The 22,722-nt window shown below is 40.3% G+C and overlaps 1 protein-coding gene across 4 annotated transcripts in view; it reads right to left on the bottom strand.

The window, feature by feature from the left end:
* Window positions 1-22,722, bottom strand: part of CRTC1 (CREB regulated transcription coactivator 1) — a 46,562-nt gene that overhangs the window by 10,299 nt on the left and 13,541 nt on the right. For 3 of the 4 annotated variants that reach the window (XM_040590137.1, XM_040590140.1, XM_040590141.1), the window contains exons 2-11: window positions 15,739-15,855; window positions 13,814-13,861; window positions 10,699-10,836; window positions 8,594-8,655; window positions 7,607-7,701; window positions 6,199-6,284; window positions 5,748-5,791; window positions 5,204-5,424; window positions 2,293-2,429; window positions 1,472-1,723 (exon numbers count right to left, since the gene is read on the bottom strand). In XM_040590137.1, the coding sequence (XP_040446071.1) occupies window positions 1,472-1,723; window positions 2,293-2,429; window positions 5,204-5,424; window positions 5,748-5,791; window positions 6,199-6,284; window positions 7,607-7,701; window positions 8,594-8,655; window positions 10,699-10,836; window positions 13,814-13,861; window positions 15,739-15,855 (1,200 nt within the window). The remainder of the gene's footprint in view (window positions 1-1,471; window positions 1,724-2,292; window positions 2,430-5,203; window positions 5,425-5,747; window positions 5,792-6,198; window positions 6,285-7,606; window positions 7,702-8,593; window positions 8,656-10,698; window positions 10,837-13,813; window positions 13,862-15,738; window positions 15,856-22,722) is intronic. The other variant, XM_040590138.1, reaches the window with a different exon arrangement.

Raw genomic sequence — 22,722 nt, 5'->3', positions numbered from 1 at the left:
GTACAGCTCTTCTCATCATACTTCCTCTAGAAATTAACAGATGATTGAGGAAAACCTGCAATCCAGTAGTTCTAAGAAAAGGAGTAATTTAATCAGACAGCTTTGCAGCGTGGGAGAACGCTGTACTACAAATGCTTCCCAACGCCGAATTCTGTAAATCTCAAGAAAATGTGTCTTAACCCTTCCTGCTATGCATTGCTCCTTACAAACTTTAAGCAGACATCCAAACTACAGCAAAATGAATTTCAATATTGCTTTACAAATGCACAGAAGTTGTCAGTTAGACCGTAACACAGCGCCAACGGCTTTTTGATAAACTAGCTTTAAACTTACATTTATTTATGAATTATTTCAGTTGCTTTAAAAAGATAAGCACAGCACCCTAAAAGTTAAGGTCGTAAATAAGTTTAGGATGAGGAAAGCAACACAGAAAGCAAAGAATGAAAATCAGAATCATCTATACTAGTAGCTACATGAGGAGCGTCCCAGCGTTTTAATTCTAATACATTTTGAGCAGATCGGTATCCCTTCCACTGCTGGGTTTGTCCTTCCCCCTTCCCCTTCCAATCCTGAAAGGGAAGCAGCTTCTTTCAAGAAGCACTCATCAGCAGGAACTGTTAAAAGTTAGATCCACAAATGAAACCCCCGATCAAGTGCTAGATCACTAGACAACGATTTCATCTCATTCTCAAACCAATTACTGTCACTACAACACTGCCAGGAGGACACAACAGGTCAGACAACACCAGAGATCCTACACAGCAGGGCAGGATGAGCAGAGAACGAGCTGTGAAATTCTTCCCTCGATAGCCTGGAACTCTGACCTTGCATTTCGGATTTTCATATGTTGAGACAGACAGAACATTTCATAACAGACCATGTTAAAACAAGCAAGAAACCTGTCCATAAATCATCGGTGTACCACCTCTGGGCATCTGAAGGCAGCCACAAATCCAGTTTTTGAAGATGATAACGTACGCTCTAAAATTCCTTAAAATGAAAGGGTTCTAAAAAGTATAGAAAATACCTGGTTCTCGCAACTTTTGGAAAATGCTTCCTAGCAGGTTTCTTTATTGAAGCTCTGTTACCTCCTCCAGGCTATAGCACACTGTGTAACATACAATGTGTTGGGGCTGCATTACACTTAACAGCCGGCAAACGTATCGATGCCATGGCAGCGGCGAGGCATTAAATAAACGCTGATCTATTTAAGCTGCTCTAATCAAACGTGGCATGGTAAGGGACGCCACTTTATGAAAATACAGCCACCCTAAGCGCACATGAAAACCAAATTTTCCTCTATAAAACATTTAAACGTGGATTCAAACAAAACCATCCTAAGTCTGCTTCAGACTCTGCCTAAAAGTATAATTATTACAAGGGCCGTCCAGCTTGACCTCTGACACTACGCTGCAGGCTACCAGGTTTTCCAAATGGAAGCTCTATCATTTCCAGCTGTGCCCAAGCTTACCGAGTTGATGTCTATTCCCATTGATGGTTGGGTCTGGCTACCAGGAGGTGACTGTGGGATGGTAGAAGGTACCGTGACAGAGAGTGGGGGGAGCTGTGTTCCTCGCTGTAAACCAGAGGTCTGCATTAAAGGAGTATTCTGAGGCAGGGTACTTGCCACCTGCGTCTGCTGCTGTTGTTGGGAAGTTGTCTGGGTGAAAAATGGATATGGAGGAAGCTGCTGCTCCAGAGACAATGCATCCATAGCCACGGCCTTAAAAAGAAGAATCAAAATCATCCATGCTGGCAGGTAATTTCCCTTCATTTTCAAGCCCATCAAGTTTCACACCAAGGGAACTGTACTAAGTCAATCTCATCTTGCATTTAAAGAAACGTTTCCTAAAGGTTCAGAAACAGTCAGGACCAGGTTTCAAAAGGCTTAGTATCACCTCCCGTGTACACTAAGCAAATACTCTAAAAGCCCAGTTGAATGTCCAGGTCAGACATCAATAACCCAGTCAGCGGCAGTCTCACATTCAGGAATTCAATTTAAAAATCTAATTGAGTTTCTCCCATAAATCAGAGAAGTATCTTCAAAATTTCACAACTAACTCTGGGATGATAACGCTGCCGGAAAGTGTCCTAACAGGTGTTTTTTACCACGGTTCAAGAAAAGCAAAAGTAAAATCTGTCCCCTCTACAAAGCTCTCCCTTATTAGGGCTCTGAATTAACGAACACATTTACAGAAGAAAATTACAGAAAAAGAGATGAAGTTACAGCCAGCTTCTCCTCGGTAAACAATCTGTGATTGAAAACTTTGAGCTCTCCAAGGAAGGTCCTACCTGAGTAATCGGTGACAAAGGGGAAAGCGTAGGAGACATCTGCTGTGACTGTGGTCGTCTTGAGTCTGCACTCAAGGAGAGAGGGCTGACGGCTGGCTGGCGGTGCTGCTGGGAAGGGGCTGGCGTCGTCGTCATTCCTGCCAGGAACAAACCAACCAGCTTAAATGGGAACAGAGCAATGGTTTATTGATACTTGTACAGGGGTGATTACCTAAAGGATGAAAAATTAACGGTGTGAGTGGACAACTACTTAATGCAAAGCACTGAATGCACCTTGGCCAATCAGGCTTGAGCTCACTAGCTAATTTGCAATTAATTTTGTCAGGCTGAAGAGCAGTAGGATGAGTGGAAGATCCTTGTGGCTTATCCTGGACCAAAACCAGTCATGGCTGTTCAGGTTCGTTCAGACACTGACTTGAAATTGAAATAAGAAGAGCAGCTTCAGCGGTTTACAGAAACAATAGGTATCATTCTCGCACACCTCCCGGGCCGCACACACTGAACCCAGAAAAGCACATTCTGCTCTATTTGTAAGGGCTCAAACTTCAGAAAGAAGATAACAGACCATATAACAAGAATAATCAGAGGGCACTTGAGATATTATAAAAGCAAACACCTATTTCATGGAAAATGCAGAAGAAAAACTGGTTGCACAGGAAGTACTCCATTTTTAACGGCATACCAACGCACAGGAAGGCAGGAAACATCCTTCACACTCTAAAGATCCACGACCTAGCAGGGGGTCAGGATAAACAATTCAAGCATTTTAATTTTGTTCAAATTCAAGACAAAAAACTGGAAGTTTTGCAACCTCCTCTATTTTCTGCCTCACCCCAGAGGAACTGAGACACCCTGGAAAGTGATTTCAGGACAATCTAGCTGGTGAGCTGTTCTTCTAGAGCTGCCAGAAAGGAGGAATTCACAAGAGCCTGTGAGCTCCTAGGCACTTGGCAAATGTTCAAGGCTTCCAGGCAGGCTGCCAGGGAGCCAGGAAGTCCGGGCTGCCAAGGAGCCAGCAGGCAAACTGGCTCAAACGGCACAGATTCTGAAGACTGCCTGGCTTCCCCTGCGATGTTTTCAAAATCAACACTGTCTCACGGAACATGTCAGCGAACTGACAAACTCAAATGCACTGATGTGTAATCTGAAATTGCTGGCAGTTCTTTGTAACTGGACAGGTGTTTGTTCCCCCACCTTTTCTTGGGGCTGCTGAGGGCATGCCTGTGCAAGGCACACAGCTCCTGCAAAAGGTTCAAAAGCCTTTACACTTTCTGCTGAAGAGCTAGAAGATAAAGAAGGGCAAGGAAAGCTTGAAGAAATCAGTTAAAAAAAGCGCCAAACAGTGACTATGCCAACGATTAAACTATGGGATAGTCTCCAAAGAGAAGCAGCGAAATCATCAATGAGTATATTTTTTTTTATTTGTTATGTCTTTGATAGATCAGGAAATGTTTTCAAAGCAATTATATACTTACCGGTTTGGTTTTATACCGTTTACTCTGCTAATTATAGGTACAGCAAAAAATTGAGTGACCCGATCTGGCTTAACTCCATGCAAGTAGTTTGTTTCTTTTTATACAACAGTTCTGTCCACACAGACTTGCTAAATTCTACTTGAGCAACAGCCCATCTCTGAAACTCTGTACAGTCTCTTTTGAGACCAGAAAACTTGTCACAGGATGCTGAAAGCTGCTGCCCTACTCTGTACTTAAAATGGTTAAACCACCTTCTTGCTTCATTCTTAGACATAACTGCTCAGTCGTAACACTATGCTAACGTGATTAGAATTATTTCCTTTTCCCAATATATGAGAGGATTTTTAAGTGGGTAAGGGAATCCTGCCTAACACAGGAAATACACTGGCATTTTTTGGATACAATGCCTCATTTCTATTCTAGGAATCAACTGACTGCAACTGTCACTGACAACAAACGAATGCAACCCACTTCACAACTATTACAGTACGACCCAGTGAAATTATTTAAAAAATAACCATCGCCAGTTTAGGCTATTTGCCTATAAAGTTAATGTGTCCTGAAATTATCAGGTGATCAGTATGAATATTATAAATTGCCAGCATGACAAATGTTTGTTGGTTTGTGGGGTTGTTTTGTAAAAAATAAAAATTATCAGTACTGCCCAAGTCCAAGAACCCCAACAACCACAACTCAGACTCACCATGCTGAACAGCTCAAACAGCAACTGCACACGAGAAGAATTTGTAACAAAACCTACACTGCTAGAAAGGCAACAATTTCAACACAAAGGCACCATAGCGAGAGCTCTGAGAAATTAAGGTGTGCACTTGGTATTATTTCCCAAAGCCCTGCTTATTATGTTGCCTGAATATTCAGGGTATTTTCAAAACTTAAGCAGTCAAGTTCACAACAATCAGCACACTTTGTAATGGCTCCATATCATTCTTAAATGCCCAAATGAGAAAATCTGCTTCAGATGAAGCAAGCAGTGTTCCCTCCCCAAAAGAATCCTCACACTGAAAAAAAACACCCCAACATTCCAAAGGAACGAAAACAAAAGCCCTACTCTAAGATGTTTCCATAACACAAGTGCTGTTGGTGTTAAGCACAATGGATTACAAGAGAGGCACACTTTGGATGCTAGTCTCTCCTGTAGTCTTATACATAAAATACAACAAAAAAAGCAGATTTGGGCACCAAGAACATGAGAAAAATGAAAGACAATTTGTAAGTCATATAACTAAATACAGCTGTCTCACTTTTTTGTACAGAAATGGCTTGATACAACTTGTTTACAAAGAAACGTCAATCAACAGCAAAATGCAATTACCTTTCAGACAAAACAGTAATATTCAGCAAGGGAACTTCCATAATTTAAGACAAGTGACATATTACGGACAATCTGTAAAAACACCTGAGTGTTATGATCTTACCCTGACTGGCAGTGCTGATGCCCAAGTGAGTCAGATTGGCAGCAAGATTTCCGGTACTATTGGAGCTACTCAGGGCTGGGAATGTGGATTCCTCAGGATCTAACGGTGTTGGAAGAGGGGAGGGGAAATGGATGTTTGTCAGGTCTGGCAGGGAGCCACCCGTGTTATGCGTAGCAGGAATCAGTGTTGTAGTGTTTTCCTGGTCAGCTGATGGAAAGATGCTAAATAAGGGAGAGACAATAAAACAAAAAAAAAAAGACATATCTCAATTTATATTTCAGTCTGGACAGATTTTTATAAGATTTTTTTTTTTATAAAGGAAGTTGCCATATACAGAACTATATATTGTATTTCGGATAAACTAATAAGAGATGTAATAGCCAGTGGGTCACTTATAGAGGTTCTGGCTTGGCTTGTCAGTATCTATTGCAGTGTTACACCATCGAAGAACTTTTCAGAAACCTCACAAGCAAGAGGACATTCAATACAAAACATTCTCTCTTAAAGACCTCAATACTCTTTAAAATAAATTGCTAAAACTTACTTGATTCCTGGAACTTCACATGATTTAGGTCTTGATGACCCAGTCTAAAATAGAAGGAAGATGTTTTTAAAAGCAAAGATACTGCTAGAGATTAATGCTTAGGATATACTTCAATTAATAAGTTTTACTCAATTTAACATGTTTCTACAGAAGAGCTATTCCTCTACACAAGAGCTCTGTGAAGCTCTTAGAAGACGTCTGTCACCTTTTTTGCTTTATTGGCCCAACAAGGCTCAAATTCAAGTTTCTCCTGATATAATCAAACATGTGCATGCATACATACATATAAAGTGCCTTTCTGATCTAATTAACATTGAGTGGTTTGTTTCCAATACAGCATTTAATCTAATCTCTGCAAGTAGTTTGTTTTGGTTGACAATATTCAGAGCATTAATTTACTTAATACTTTAAGAAAATAAAATCTTTACACTTTGAAATGGGAGATTCCTACCTTTTTAGTGTCCCATCCTTGCTTAGAGAGGGTTTTGTCTGCCTCAGAGGTGGTTTCCTCCATTCCAGGGACAGTCAGTAATAAAACTAAGAAACGAGAACAAAAGGAATCATATTATAATATTAAGTGTCTCAGTAAGAAATTTTCAGATTTGAAATCTAACCATTTGAAAACTCTTAAGTAATCTAATATCAATGAATATGAAACAGTGGCATTCTACTGTTACGATATCAAAATTTAAAAAAAAAAAAAAATCAAAGACCAGAGACCAAAATTGTATTTAATTAGCAAGGAGGCATTATTGGCTTAAAAAAACCCAAATAATACTGAAAAAAATTTTGGCCTCCAATATAGTCTGCTCAGATCTACATAGAAAAGTGTATCTTGGGACCTAGTTTTTCCTATATTTTGCATTTTGCACAGGTGATATATATACACCTGGTATATCTAACAGGTGGCCGAAAGGACAATTCCAGCGGGGAAAAATCCAGACCATCTCCCCTGGGAAGAGAAATGCTCTAAAGCTGTTATTTCTCCATATTCCAAGTACGTCTGTTCAAAGCAAACAACAGTGTCATCATGCTAACATCAAGGTGACGAAGAAACATCAAAAGGAAGCCCAGTCAGATCTAACAGAAGCCTTTCACAACAACAACCATAAATCTGTATTTATGTAATACTGCTTAAGTTGATCACTGTTTAATATTTTGCTGTTGTAGAAGTATACGGAAGAGCTGCAGTACAGGGTACATGCATCCAACTTGTGCGTTCACCTGTCTCTGGGTGCTTATTGAACGATTAAATTTCTCCACACAGATTTAAGAGCTTTTAAGGTATTTCTGGAACTGACAGCCGGAGCAGAGGCCAGCAGAGGGCAGCCGAATTGTTAGTGCCGTAGGGCTGCGCTGCTCCAGCTTGTAACTGGTAATGTTACTGGAGAGAACCGTTTGTAAGCGTTGCAGCCAAGAGGGTATATCCACTGGTGGCCTCAATGCCATAAATAAAACCTAGATGAAGCCTTGCCACCTCACGATATTGTTTCACCAACTATGAAATGCCTGTGAGCTCTACATTTGTCTAGAAGTTATCACAAACCTCTAGTACCGCTGAGAGCAAGTCTAACCACCAGAGTCCCACAAGCCCAGATTACTTTTCCCCATAGGTCTGAGAATAACAGAAAACAGCGTTCAGGAAAAATGTTCTGTCTTAGATTTCTGTAGTCTTTTCTGGATTTCAGTACCCAGAAGAGTAAATAGGGTCCTTTGTTTCAATTCCCATGTAACTGAATTTAGGAAGTGTTATGTACATGTGTATTTATAGAAAGAGATTAACACCAGTACATGTGCAGGTAATCTGAAGTACAATGCTTTGATAGTTACAAATATTTTTACTGGTTTTCTCTGTTTACCTCTCTTCTGCTGCATATCCTGTGACCCTCCTGAAAAGGATTCTTGTTGAGCTGGAGTCATAGTACTCTGGTGCAAAGCAGAATCCGAATTTGTCCTGAAAGGAAGGCAAAAAAAAAAATAAATTACTGTCAGTTTCTCTAAATAAAAGAATGCTTAATCCCAGACAAATGTAACCAACTCAATAAAACCTGAATACTCTGCATTAAAAAAACAAAATCTATATATGGCATACACCAGACACAATTTTCCTTGTGAAACAATCAATTCACAGAACAAATTAGTTCAAGTTTGAAGAGCAATTGTTTCAATAATGGGATTGAGAGGAATACAGGATAAATTGGTTGCCGTTGTTAGAAAATAATTTGATATGCTTTGTTAAGATTATGCATGATCAAATAATGCAATTTTTAATTTGAAAGCTGCTTATACATACTTTGGTTACACTAGTCTTTGAAAAGCAAGCATCCCTGTTTCATAGGGAGGGAAAATGACTGGTTCAGGATGCACGTGGAGACGGGAACCTCCACGGTCAACACATCTCTCATGACGAACAGTCCTTCGCTCAGGAACGCAGGCCACCACCTAGGCGAGCCAGAACCTCCAGTGTCAGGAGCTCGAGGGGCAGGAACAGGCAACTCTGTTCCTTTCCACTCGAACGCTCATGAGGGCAGACTAACCCAGTTTCTGTGCCATGAGAAATATCCAAGTCAATTTATCAAAAATACCAATTTACCACTCAATGATTTTGAGGGTATGTCTTCGACCATCTGGCAAGATTTACCTTCACACAGATCACATGAGCTGACATCTTAATTTTAAAAGCAGGTCATCTAAAAGAATAAGCATAATAGAAGAAAAAAACCCAATTTCGAAATTCAGGAAGGCATGGCAACTCGGATGGCCAACTCCTGTGAGGAACAATAACAGCCTGTATCGGAGAATGCAGTTCAAATACTAAGACACATGCACACAACTGTGCCACTAACCTTCTCCAGCTTGTGTCTGAGGGAGGTGACAGATACACAGTGCCATATGGACAGCTGTCCACGTGATTCCATCAGTTAAGGGGAAGAACATTGCTTTCTCTTTTAAGTAGGAGGCTTATTTGAATTCTTTTCCCAAGGAATAATTCAAATTGCCCCGTCAGAACCACTAAGCTCACATGAGAAAGGCAAGCGGATTCCCTACAGGGAACACACTGACTTTAAAAGGACACTCGAAACGAAGTATTATCGGGATTGTTGTAATGTTTGAGCAACAGGACAACCATCCTTCTTTTCCCTTTCTGAGCATCTAACTCTTCCCTGAAAAGCCATCATCCTTCCACTCTCCCACACATACATTCCCTTTAGCTCCATCAAGCCATCCAATTGTGGCAGATTTTAAGCCAGCCAGAAATAATAACCTAATTCACTCTCACAAACGGCAAGAAGAAACAGCACTTGGCAAATACTAAACTGATGAATCAACTTGTAAGAAAACACACAATGAACTGAAAAGAATTATTCTGGTTTGGATTTACTCAGTTCTGAAAAGAAACTCAGTTTCACCAAGACTGCCTTGCCTTTTCATAGAATCATGGAATGGTTTGGGTTGGAAGGGATTTTAAAGATCATTCAGTTCCAGCCCCCTGCCATGGGCAGGGACCCCTCCCCCCAGCCCAGGCTGCCCCCAGCCCCATCCAGCCTGGCCTTGAGCCCTGCCAGAGATGGGGCACCCACAGCTGCTCTGGGCAGCCTGTCCCACCGCCTCACGGGGAACAATTTCTTCCTTATACCTGATCTAAATCTCGCCACTTTCAGCTTAAAGCCATTCCCCCTTGTCCTATCCCTATGTGCCTTTGTAAAAATCCCTCTTCAGCTTTCCTGTAGCCCCCCTTTGGGTACTGGCAGGCTGCTATAAGGTCTCCCCGGAGCCTTCTCTTCTCCAGGCTGAACCACCCCAACTCGCTCAGCCTGGAGAGGGGCTCCAGCCCCCTTGATCATCTTAATGGCCTCCTCTGGACTTGCTCCGACAGCTCCACATCCTTCTTACATGGGGGGCCCCAGAGCTGGAGACAGTACTGCAGGTGGGGTCTCACAAGTGGAGCAGAGAGGGAGAACTCACCTCCCCCAACCTGCTGGCCACGCTGCTTTTGATGCAGCCCAGGATCCAGTTCGCTTTCTGGGCTGCAAATGCACATTGCTGGATGATGTTGAGCTTCTCATCCACCAACACACCCCAGTATTTCTCCTCAGAGCTGCTCTCAACCCATTCTCCGCCCAGCCTGTATTTGTGCTTGGGATTGCCCTGACCGACATGCAGGACCTTACACTTGGCCTTATTGAACTTCACGAGGTTCAGACGGGCCCATCTCTCACACCGTGACGGTCCCCCTGGATGGCGTCACGTCCCTTCCCTCCAGCGTGTCGACCACACCACAGCCTGGTGTGATCGGTTAACTTGCTGAGGGTACACTCGATCCTCCTGTCCGTATCACCAACGAAAATGTTTAACAGCGCTGGCCCCAACACGGACCCCTGAAGAACGCCACTCGTTACTGGTCTCCACTTGGACATCGAGCTGTTGACCACAACTCTTTGAGTGCAACCATCCAGCCAATTCCTTACCCACCAAGTGGTCCCTCCATCAAATCCATGTCTCTCCGATTTAGAGACAAGGATGTCGTGCAGGACAGTATCAAATGCTTCGCACAAGTCCAGGTAGATGACATCAGTTGCTCTTCCCTCATCCACCAACACCGTAACCCTGTTATAAAAGGCCACCAAATTTGTCAGGCAGGATTTGCCCTTAGCGAAGCCCTGTTCGCTGTCACCAATCAATCAAAGGATCTCAATCGCTCTCAGCCTCACATGTATCATTATCCCCACTTAGAGCTGAGGAAACTGAGAAAGGTAAATGCTTACTTTACAGAATAGTAGGTATTTATAGACTAGATCACAGTTCAGAAAAAGCAGATGACATTAACTGAGATGGGAAGCAACTCTGCTGACAGGTGAGGAGGGGAGGAAGAAGGGAACTATAAAAACTGAAAACTGTGATATTGTTGGAAAGATAGGTGTTCACTGCCAGCTCATGAACCAAAGGATATTTGTCTTCCATGTTTATCCACAGAGAGAGGGCGTCGATGCGGGGAGCCAAGACGATTTCTGTCACGATACACTCTGTCCACCAGACCATGATGCCGAGTTGTCCTGCTTGTGTCCAACCCCGATGACTGAAAAGGAGTCTGAGAGACACACATGAAGTTATAAGCAGAAAAATACCTACGCAAGCAGTCTGCCCAGAACCTATTCATATTGTATGCAAGGCTGTATTATTCCAAGGAATGAAACTCAAAAAAGCCATGGACAAGTGTAACTATGTAAATTTTTTCCCCAGCAACATTTTTACTATAGCCATGAAAAGCAATTACCGAGGCTATCTCTTCCAGGCAGAGATTAGAGACAAGCGGAGGCAGACCATGCTAGACCTGCCCTCTCATAAATCAGCGCTGCTCTCCAACCTTTGTGTCTCTAAAATACCACAAGCGAGTGTGCCAGGGAGCCTACTGACAACTGCTGTTTACATTCCCTCGGTGTAGCATGCAGCATGCATCCAGAAGGAACATGCTGGCAACCAGAGCTTAAACTACAAGGGCAGGAGATGCAGGAAGAAGATGCACGGTGAGCCTAACATTCACCAGAATATGCCATGTTCTCTCAAAACTTCCTTTCACCCCTCCTTTCAACATCATTATTTAACAGGGGACACTGACAGAATTAAAAGAAAAAGAAAAGCAGTTTCCTTCCTCCTCTGTCTAGAAAAAGTTTCAGTATCCGATACTTTTTAAGTGATTTTCATTTCATTTAGGTTGCGCAGTGAACCTAGGTGCGTTGATTCCACCTTGAATCTTATTGGCACCAGTAACTTGAGAGTTTTTACTTGTCAGCAAGTGATTTCAGAGAATAAGGACGGCAGAGAAAGGACAGGGATGATGAGTTCCCAGGCTAAACTGGAAAACTTCTACATTTTCAAAAGCCTTTCCCAGCATATACCTGCGGGGGGGAAAAAGGAAGTACCGAATGGTCAACCTCTACTCATACTTCAACAGCAATATATGGGTCTCTGGGGAAAAAAAAAGCTACACAGTCTTCCACTCCTTGCCAATGTGAACAGCTTTGCTGAGTCCCTCAACACCATCTGTTTGCAAATCCAAAATTTCCTCCTCCATTCAGGTGCTGCACGTGGCAAATGCACTGTCCTGTCTGCCAAGCCATGAAACCATCTGGCTTCCATATTAAAAAAAAAAAAAAAAGAAGAAAAAAAAAAAAAGATTAAAGTATCTGGCTTTGGCTGTTTAAATTATTATTTCTAAGAAGTTTTATAAATGTTTTGTTTGCAGTAACTTTTTAAAGAATCTTTCTACTATTTTAAACTCTTTTCTATTTAAGCAATTAGACTCCTCTCCCTCTATGCACACATAACCTGTGTTAATATAAATGGATACAAACTGGCCGTGGTGTTTATTTTCTCATTTCAGGGCCAACACTTTATATGCAGCAGAGTATTGCTTAAGTCAACATGGGACTAGAGAGAGCACAGTGACTTTTTACTATACTCTCGGCTATTAAGATAGTGGTGTTTTGCTTCAGTTCCTTAGCAAGAATGACTTTCTTGTACGAAGCCTTAGAAACCTCAAGTCACGGCATTTCAATTTTAAATAATTTACATTAAAACACATTGGTTTCATCTCTGCTGCAAACACTAACAATCTATTTGTTTACAGAACACAGAACCAGGAATATTCACACTTCCAAAACAACAACAAAAGGTCTCAAACTCTTCCTCGTACTGCTGTTACATCAGATCTACCCCAAAAGGCAGCAAAATTTGCAAATATATGCGTGCCTGGACGGTCAACAGGAAAAGCAATTTCCTATGCCAGTGGTCTCAACCACAACGTTTCTAAAAAAGGAGAAGCCAGCTTGAAGCATACAGAATGCAGACCTCACCTGGAATTGAAAAGGAACCAATGCATATGAGTATACAGACAAAAAAGTTGAACTCAAAAATAGTACTTTTTAAAAGTCTTCCCATTTTCAGGCACAACTTCTGCATTAAAAACACAACAAAAATCTGATTTGAGTGCAACAGTGGCACAAGTAAACATGGACCATGCCCCATCACAAGGCCACAATTTACAGAGCAAGGAATTTTTGGGCAATGCTGTTCTCTGGCTTTCCAGGAACAAAGACCCCAAGTGAATCCCTAACTTGCTTAGGAAAATCAGAAAATACAAACACTTGAGAAAAAAGGTATCACCTCCAACAGGTCTGGCTTCTCTCACAGCAACTATCCAAGGAAACTTACTCTGGACCAAACACTAGGCAACACGCCTTCATTAGAAACCCCATCGCTGCAAGGCACATGATATTTAACTATAATAAACAACTGTGATAAAAAAAAACCACAAAAAAACCCACAGCAACAACAAAAAACACAAAAAAACCCCAAACCACCCAAACAGATCTAAGCATCAATTTTATTTGGAAAATTAAGAACTTGAACTGTTTTGCTTCCCTGAAAAACATTCAGGGATCTGAGATCAGAACCAAAACTCCACAAAACATTTAAAAAAAAAAAAAAAGGGGGGGGGGGGGGGGCAGCTAAATACAGACAGGAAGGAAAAAGCTCAGTGCTCTAAAGAACCAGTGTCCCTTTAAGATTTATCAAGACATTAAGAAATAAAACCGAGCAAGGCGGGTGAGGGGGAAAGAGAGGAGCAGTACCTACTGACAGTCTACATTTCAGTGCCTCCTGGTGACAAGCAGCATTTGGGTAATCATTCTGCCTTTCCCGATGGAGTTCAACATGCAGGCTAAGTGCACATGCTCAGAGATGGCTTTAATCACAGGCCAAGACAGTGCCAAATAAACCACCGTCTGCATCAAATTAATCCCCCATAAATCATAAATAATCACATGGCAGATCACAGCAAGTCCAGGAAGTCTGTATAGGAATTATTATGCATGTTCCAAACCGGGATGCATGGCAAAACCTGTATTTATGTGACAGACCATAACTCCTTTGGAGCTGGGACGGTGAATCAAATAAATACTGCGCATACCAGAAAAAGTGTAACATGTGCTAAAATACGTATCTACCTGGGCAAACAGTACACCAGTCCTAAATACGTATTTGCACAAACCTAAATACTTGTTTACCAAAGAGACAGGAACTGCTCCAAAGGCTTCTGCCAGAGCTCCGTTGTGCTGTAAATGCAAAGAACCAAGATTCTCAGACACTAACGCTCTCACCAGAGACAACCAGACAGGCTTTACCTGACGGGCACATCATACAAATATCTTTTGGCAATTTCATCGTATTTTAGCTTAAAAGTGAAAAACCTGCAAAGCATTCATCACTGACACAAATACATGGGTTTATTTTGTTGCTTGTCACCATTTGTTATCTGTAACAGTATCAACTTTGGATTTCTGAGAGTGTGTGTGAAAAATAATATATAGAAAGGTGGAGTTTAAGGACAATTTTCCTCCAACCATTCATAAATTTTTGAATATTCACTTTCAAGCACTCTATTAGTTTCAGGACTAAAACAGTCTATGTAATAACCATCAGTAATGGCCATCAAGCTCCAAAATACTGAATACTATTGCTTTAAAAGAACAGTAACCATGAACCTCCTTAAAAAGAAGAGAAAATCTTGAAGAGACCAGATGCTTGTGGAATAATACTAACATTACAAACCTCTGCACTGTGTTCCCTTACGGCAACCAGATTAAAATAGACATTTGCCTCTCCTCTTGCACAAGATTCAAGCTTTTAACCTTCACAAATTCAGCTGTCTACGTGTATTTCAAAAGGCCTAGTCAGAGGACATCAACAGTAGTTTCTCCATATTTATTAAGCCAGCTTTCATCAGAAAACCACAAACAGCAAAATTTAATTCTTAACCCATCCTTGCGAGATAAAAGCGTAAAAGTTACTGCTCAAAAAAACTAATTCAGAAATTTTAATTATTTTAAGACCCCTAAATCAACTAACTACAGAAATCAGGAGCCCCAAAGTATCCATCACCTAATCCTATCAACTATACATCTTCTGTCCAAACATGCTTACTAACAGCAAAGCTTTCACACAAAACACTGATTTTCTGTTTATAGTGCCTCACCTCTGGAGTCACAACAGCAGGAAGAAAAAAAAAGAAGAAGAAAAAAAAGAAGAAGAAAAAAAAGAAGAAGAAAAAAAAGAAGAAGAAAAAAAAGAAGAAGAAAAAAAAGAAGAAGAAAAAAAAGAAGAAGAAAAAAAAGAAGAAGAAAAAAAAGAAGAAAAAAAAAAAGAAGAAAAAAAAGAAGAAAAAAAAGAAGAAGAAAAAGAAGAATAAGAAGAAGAAAAAAAAGAAAAAAGAAGAAAAAAAAAGAAGAAGAAAAAAGAAGAAGAAAAAAAAGAAGAAGAAAAAAAAGTAGAAGAAAAAAAAGAAGAAGAAAAAAAAGAAGAAAAAAAGAAGAAAAAAAAGAAAAAAAAAAGGAAGAAGAAAAACAAGAAGAAGAAAAAGAAGAAAAAAAGGCCAATACATCCCTACATTTACTTTTCAGACAGCCCAACGAAAAACAACTATTCTGATACCAGTTTGTATCCCAGTCCTCCTTCTCCTCTCCTGAAATCCACACATTACTCCCCTGGAACACGCTATGGGGAACCTTCTTCCACACCCCCATCACCTTGCATTATCTGCTTCCACTTTTGCTTTGAATCTACAGTATCTTTGCAGAAGATTTCATTATGAATTTGGTACTGAACAAAAAATAACAACCCCAACCACGATGAATATTCACTGACAAAAAGAAATTGCATCGCCTCTGTGTATTCTTGCCACAAAAGCATCATGACCAGGGACAGGAGAACTAATATCTACCACTGGATATATACAATACAAAAATATCCACACGTCCTATACGCAACTATACTCCACTTCAAAAGAGCAAAAATTTTGCAAACAGGGTGAGCTGCTGAGGCCGTGGTGCTATGTTCTGAACCAGCAGCTAGTTCATGGTGACCTGTGAGGAAAAAGTAGTACCCAGGCACAGCATTAATCAACAAAAAGAAAGAAATACCCTATTAAACTCACCTGGAAGGGGAGATCCATGGCACTGTTTCCAATCTGATTCACATTTGGCAGTGACCCACCATAGTACTGGCCACGACTCTGTCCCAGTTGCAAATATTGGGTTTTCTGCAGCTGTAACTAAAAGAAAAGGAGTAGGAAAGCATAAGGGTAAAGTCACTTATGGCAAGTCATTTATTTTTCAACAGTTTTAACTGACTCAACTTGACACCGTGTCCGTTATCACCAAGAATGGATACTATCTACAAACAGCACAAATTCAACTGCTGTGAGCGAACGTCGATCTTCTACACAAAGCACAGTTGGCAAACTGCCACGCTGGGTCTTGTGTGATAGTGTAAAGTGATGGAAGAAAAATCAACTCCACAGTCAGCGATCGTATTTAATTTCCAACAAATAACCACCATGCGAAACCACACCGTTCTTCCACCAGCTGCTATTCTGAAAACCGGGATGTAAAAAACCTGTGTCAGTCTGATCATGGCACTAATATCAGAATTAGCCAGCTGTTTACGTGTGCGATATAGAAATAAGAAAGTCATCTTGATTTAGTTTGAGGATACTGTTTAAAGAAACATTCAACCTTTTAGCAGCCCAGGTAACAGAGATGTTACAGTACGTTGTAGCTTTGCACCATTAGATAACTGCTTTGGTTTCTTGCATCAGGAAAAGCTCTCTAGAAAGTGTGGAGACACGGGTTTTCAAAGAAAACCCAACAAAAAAAAAAAACCACAGTGAAGAATTCCTTACTGAACAGGTATACAGGAAAATAAACGTTACAGACTACAATTTCAATAAATAAAGTTTCAATAAATGCCAAATATCATTCTTTAGTTCTGAATGACACCTCTCTACTAGAATATTCTAGTATGCTTTCCCATAGCTGTACACATTTCTGGTGTACAAAAAAACAGTGTGCAAGAGAAAGTTGTTTCTTTTCTACTCAAACATCCACTTATTTTCATTGTCACTTCTTTCAGAAGGCTATACTGTCTCAAGAGCTCTTATTAAGAGCTACAATTTTTGATTAATCTTTTGTTAATGACCTGTGTAGATTTTTTAGCATAGTAGCACCAATATTTAAAATAATTTCTCCATCAATTCTGTAATGTTCACAGCAAACACATATAGATTTAATAACACACTGCCACCAAAGCCCTATTTTACACTGAAAAAGCAGAATTTGCAATCATTTGAACACAACAATCCTGCTCCCAGGGCTGCATCTTCCAAGGACTCAAGAAACTACAATTAAAGTAGCAAAGAAATGAGCTTACATAAGCTCCTTCTCCTCCCACTGTGGAGGAGTACATATTTTATAATGTATGTTGTTCCTCACTAGATGTCAACTGGCTGTTTTTGCACTCTAAAATGCAAGAACATTCCTAGATTGGTAGCAAAGAATTGTTTAAAGACTAAATGTTCAGATCTTGGACTAGATGCAGGTTGGTTGCTAAGGTACTGTAGTGTGTACATCAACAAATCTTGGTTTAGTTTCATTCAAATAGATCTGAAAGCCTTCACCTCACAATGCCAGAATTTTGAAGAGCAAAGTTTGGAAGAAGTACTAGAAAATGCGGCATCCCCAAGACGGGATGTTTACATGGGTGGTTTTTTTTTTTCTTTACACTTTCTTCAAGCAAAGGAAATGGAGGGATGGAAAGAAGTGGCCCTGCCTCCTCAGTTTTACCACAAAGGCCCTGAGGTTGAGTGAAGATGTTCCTAACAAACGGAAGGAAGAGCTAGTACTTTCCGTGTTGACAAGATGATCTATGCAGAGTCCTCTGCTAAAACAGTGGTAACACCAGCAGGGATGCTGAGCAGTGCTGACAGCGAAGACACCACGCTGCATGCTGATAGCACCAAGACAGGATAGAGAGAAAAGGGACGGTACTGCTTGTTATCGTGCCAACACTTAGGGGGATATGTATTAAAACAGTCCCTGAATAGAGGGGGAGAAAACAAGATAACCCCAAGGAAAACTGCATGCATTCTTCTGACTTTAAAACTATCCCTAGGAAAGCAACTCAAGTACCTTTCATTTGCAGTATCTCCCCTAGAAGCCACCAATTTCCAAATATATAGACAGCCAAAATCTTTATGCTTTAGCTGAGGGACCAAATAAATCCCAAACTTACAAGATGGCTCTTCGAGATGAAACCTCTCTATGGAACTGGCGCTCTCAAAAGCCTCAACTATGTGGCACACCACAAGTCACAAAGCGGCTGATGGCTCTTTCCTTAACAAAAGGGCAGGTAAATCCCCCCAGCCCCAAGACCTATAAAAGATTCACAGTGTGCTGTATCAAACAATTGAAAAAGATCCCATCTAAAAAGCAGGAAAGCCCCCCCCCCCCCCCCCCCCCAGCTTTCCTTCTGCTATCCTTTGACATGCAATGACAATCCAGCGCTCTCTAAGCCATACATGAAATTAGAGAAACGCTCCGCGCTGCTATCACTTAATGAGTCACAGCCCCTCTAAGTTGTAGCTGCAGATCGCTAAAAGCACAATATCAGAACTAGCTGTGCTTTTTGCCTGGCCCATACATATGTTTTTGTTGTTAAAAAAGGCTTGCTTGGGATTCGTGCCAAACATTGAAGTAACTATTTCAACAGGTGTTGGTTTCTTTTAAAGAACCTACTATAAGGCACCCAGGGGTGGGGGTGCTCTATGTTGGGGGTTTTTTTGGTTTTTTTTTTATGTTTGGCCTTCCCTGGTATATACCTACCTCAAAGCATAATGTAACAGGGAGGTCACGACCATTTGTCTTTCCACTACAGTTAAACATGGAAACGAGGAAACACAAGAGATCGCGAACTACAGCAGTTCTCAGAAATGAGCTTGTTAAATGGCTTTGCTGTATCATTAATTTTAGTAACGCTACCTTCGATAAACACTTTTGGAGATCTGTGCCAAAAATGAGAAAACTGATTGCTTGTTATTGCTATCATATATCATTACACCAGCGTGTAGATCTGTATTTCTTCCTCTCTCCAGCCTCCTTGCCTTTTAACAACGAGCGGCCCCCAGACTACGCAGTTTATTAGAGACCATCAACAACTGCCACTTGCAATCTATGAAGATCAAGTGTAAGCTGAGCAGGCCAGTCTGCTGAGTGCCTCAAACTTCCAGCTTTTCAGCTGGGAAGAAAGCATTTTTAAATAACTGCGACGTTAGATCTTACTGTCATTCCAACGGAAGACCTCAAGCAAAACTAGCTCACATTTTTCAAAGCAGAGGATCAGCAAAAAAACCTGCAAATTTCACTGTCATGCTTTGAGGTAACTCAGGAGTCTCGAGTCTTACTAAGGGGACCTGTGCACAAAGAAAAGCAGCACTGGAAATGAAAACAGACATCGGCTGTGACTATAATGAACACTTCCTCTTTTTTTTTTTTTCTGTACAGCTACCTAGTGAGGTGAATTAAGTGTATTGCACAATTTGGGGTTTGGGGATTAGGTCTGAAGAGGGGGATTGTGGGGTTTTATTTTACAAGGGGGGAAAAAAAAAAAAAAAGAGTGCCTTTTCTTAATAGAAAAATTCAGATTACTCTTAAAATGTTAACAAGTCTCATGACAACTCTAGCTTTTATCTCCTGGGGTTAGATTCAATTAGTAACAAACTTGCTTTCTATATGAATTTAGACAGTGAAGTACAATAATGAATTACTTAGTGTTCACCAGATATATTAATTTCTTGAACCATGAGAACTTAGCAACTCTACATTACAGCTTTTCCATTTATGTATTATGTGGCCAAGATAATAGCTCCTTGACAGTTGAAAATATTGCTAAATATTCCGGTTCTTTCCTGAGAAAGCTTCTGGTAAGGAAAAAGCTTTTGCTTGTTAAACCATTTTATTTCTGCTTGGCATTCTTGTTCAGAAGAAATGTTTCCCAAATGACAGATCCTAACTGAATCTGTAATTTTCCCTCCACCAGCATTTCTCTTATGCTACTTAAAGAAAAAAAAACTCGAAGATTTTAAGTTAAAATCCAATTTGATCGTTAAAAATCAAATACTTCTGTACAAGCAGTTTTCTAGAATAGCTGAAAATGTTCTCAAATAAAAGGCTGACACACTGTTGGTTCACCAGATTTGAAGTTATGTTAAAACAAATAAATTTCTGCAAAGGTACCTGCGAGGCAGTAGCAGCACCTTCAGAGCAAACAGGAAAGGAATCATTACTTTTCCATGTAGTAATTAGGAATCTGCAAGCAATTACATTCTTAACCCAGCTAACAGCTCAGTAACGTGACATGATCTTACTCTGGTGAATGGAAGTAGAGACACACACAACTCTGGCAAGAAATAAAAAATATTAGATTTAACACAATTACTGGCTAACAATGGAACATTCTTCCAGATACTAGCTTCTATATGAACACATTTCTATGAACTACCTCAATTTTTCCATTTAGACTGGGTTAAAGTTTGTTGGATATACAGCTGTGTTTGTAGGGAGAGATTCAAGTTATACAATACATTAAAAAAAAAAAAGAGAGAGAGGGAGAAACATATCCCTAAAAGCATATCCAGTTTTCTTACAGACTTTCTAAGTGTCCAAAATATGCAGATGGGAATCAAAGGAAGTATTTATTAAAATTCAATGCTTCAACTTCTCCAAATTCTTCCCAAAAAATTCTGGACAAATTACAATCTTATGGACAGAACTTAACTGTAATTGAACAGCAAATCTGATACTGGAATTAAGTCAATCAAAACCCACTATGAAAGTTTCTTTTTAAATGCCCTTTTTAATACATAAACATTTGATTCCCATAACTGTAATAAAAGGGTGGAGTGTCCGTTTGATAAAAAACCCTAAGATATCTGATGAATACAGGAAGTAAGATTTCATGATAACTGCTCTTTTGCCGTCTTGCAGTTTCCATACCATGCTTTCTTATAAATTTTAGCTTTTCACTTTAGAAAGCTTTCCTTTCAGCATGTTGAGGCTAATAAGCAGCAAAAATAAGTGCAGATTAAAATTGGAAATGTATTATTAAAGCTTAATTGGAAATTAAAGTCTGTTTAAAGGATTAACTGAAAGTTTTAGAGACTGCATTATAGGTAAATCCTATTGTTCAAATCAGTTCAAAGTTTCCCAGTTGGATATGTCTGAAATTTCTCCTAAATCGACCACAGGCAGGACCTGCCACAGAAAAGAACAGACAGTTGCCTGGAGTTTTTAAACTGACAGATCGATTTGGCATCCTCAGTAGTATGTCACTGCTATTTTCTGTCTCTCCCTAGGAAAGAACTCACAGCCCAACTCTTGCTAGTAAGCTCTGCCTCAATGAAAAGGCACTTAGATTACCATTCCTGGCCTCTCTGAAGAATCGCCAAAGATAGACAGTAGAGACCAAGCACCTTTTTATCTTCACAACTGGATTTTTCAAGTTACACAGGTAGGGCAACAAGAGAGAAACTTTCCAAGTCAAGTGCGCACGCTCTGCCTCTTCTGTGAGCAAGGAGAAGGCAGAGTCTCCCAAACTAATCTGGTTTCTTTCTCCTACGTGAAATTAAACACTAAGTCAAGCAAACCCTCAAGACACATCAGTTACTCAATGGAATCCCAGTGGAAGTATTTTCTTCAAAGGGAGATTTCTTCCCATTCACAATCCTCATGTTGATAAGAAAAACAAACACAGTCTTAAAAAGAAAGATAAGTTAACATCAATTTAATGATCACAGTTATTGCATTTAGAGTTAGTGGCAATATAGCCGCTAGCTAAAAATCACCTAATTACCCATCTAACTATTACATTTAAAATGTTCTTTATGTCTCTGTCCAAGTTGCCAAAAACTATCCAACAATTAAATAACTGCCCTGGCCACCAAGAGTTTGGCTCCTCCCTTCCCTCACACTAATCCTCTTCTGTTAATATTCCAAAGTTCTTATTAGAATTTGAATGTTATAAACCCTGCACTTGCTACCCAACCAATTTCTAAAATTAATATACATCAAAATAGCTGCTCATTTACTAAAACCACCCTTCAAGAAAGCTGTCTAGAATTTATTTAATTAAACAAGGAAGGATTCATAAATCAATAAAAGAGAATCCTAGTAAGCCAAGGAAAAGAAAATTTAAATGTTAGCCACAATTTCATTAATTATAAGCAGGTATTCAGCTGCCAGTCCCTCTCTACATCAACAGACCCAGACACAATCTCATTAAAGCCAAGAATCTAAAATTAATATCAATAATGAGAAGACACAGAAAGTTATTAGCAGAAAAAAAGTTTCATGAGCAACGGAGGATGTAGTTTTATAACACAACCAAGCAGATCGCACCGTGGAGAACACAGTCCCAGTGCTCTGGCTGCCTCTTCTTTCCCAGGGAAGCTGTATAACCTTGCCCCTCTCCTTGCACCAGAACTCTCATGACCTGAAAGAAATCTGGTTAAAGAAGTTGAACTAGCAGAGAAACTTTGTGGGTTAGCTTGGTTTCTCCTAACTTGCTCACTCCACAACCAGATGCATTTTTGATAGTAGAAGGGAAATGGGAGAGAAGAGCAGGAGCCCACAAAAAGGATGATTTCTTCAACGTTCAGACTAACTCAGCCGGACACTCTGATCTCACACTATGATTCAGGGCTGCCTACTGAAAGTGGTGCCTGAGCAAACCTCATCTTCACTCTCATGGAAGCTGGAAGGTATGAAAAGAATAATAAGAGAACAGGTCTTGTGTTACAGCACCCCGGCATTTCTGTCCTCCCTCTGCTACCAAAGTGCCTCAGGACACCAGCTGAGCAATTAAGGACTTTTTCAGAGGCAACTGCTAATTTTCAGGTTAACTCAATAGGGTCTAAAGTACTATACTCCTGGAGTCAGCTGGACCTGTGCTGTGAGTGGATAAAGCACTTTAAAAACTGAAGACCTGCTGTTGGGTTTTCCTCCTGAGTACCAAATTGGACATTCAGAGCATCAATTCCTTCTATTTTACTGCTCGCATCTAAGTTATCCTCCTATAAAATGAGAAT

Source organism: Falco naumanni, chromosome 4, assembly GCF_017639655.2.
Source record: "Falco naumanni isolate bFalNau1 chromosome 4, bFalNau1.pat, whole genome shotgun sequence".
NCBI lineage: Eukaryota > Metazoa > Chordata > Aves > Falconiformes > Falconidae > Falco > Falco naumanni.
The sequence above is the reverse complement of the archived record's forward strand: the minus strand, read 5'-3'. Positions and strand labels throughout refer to the sequence as shown.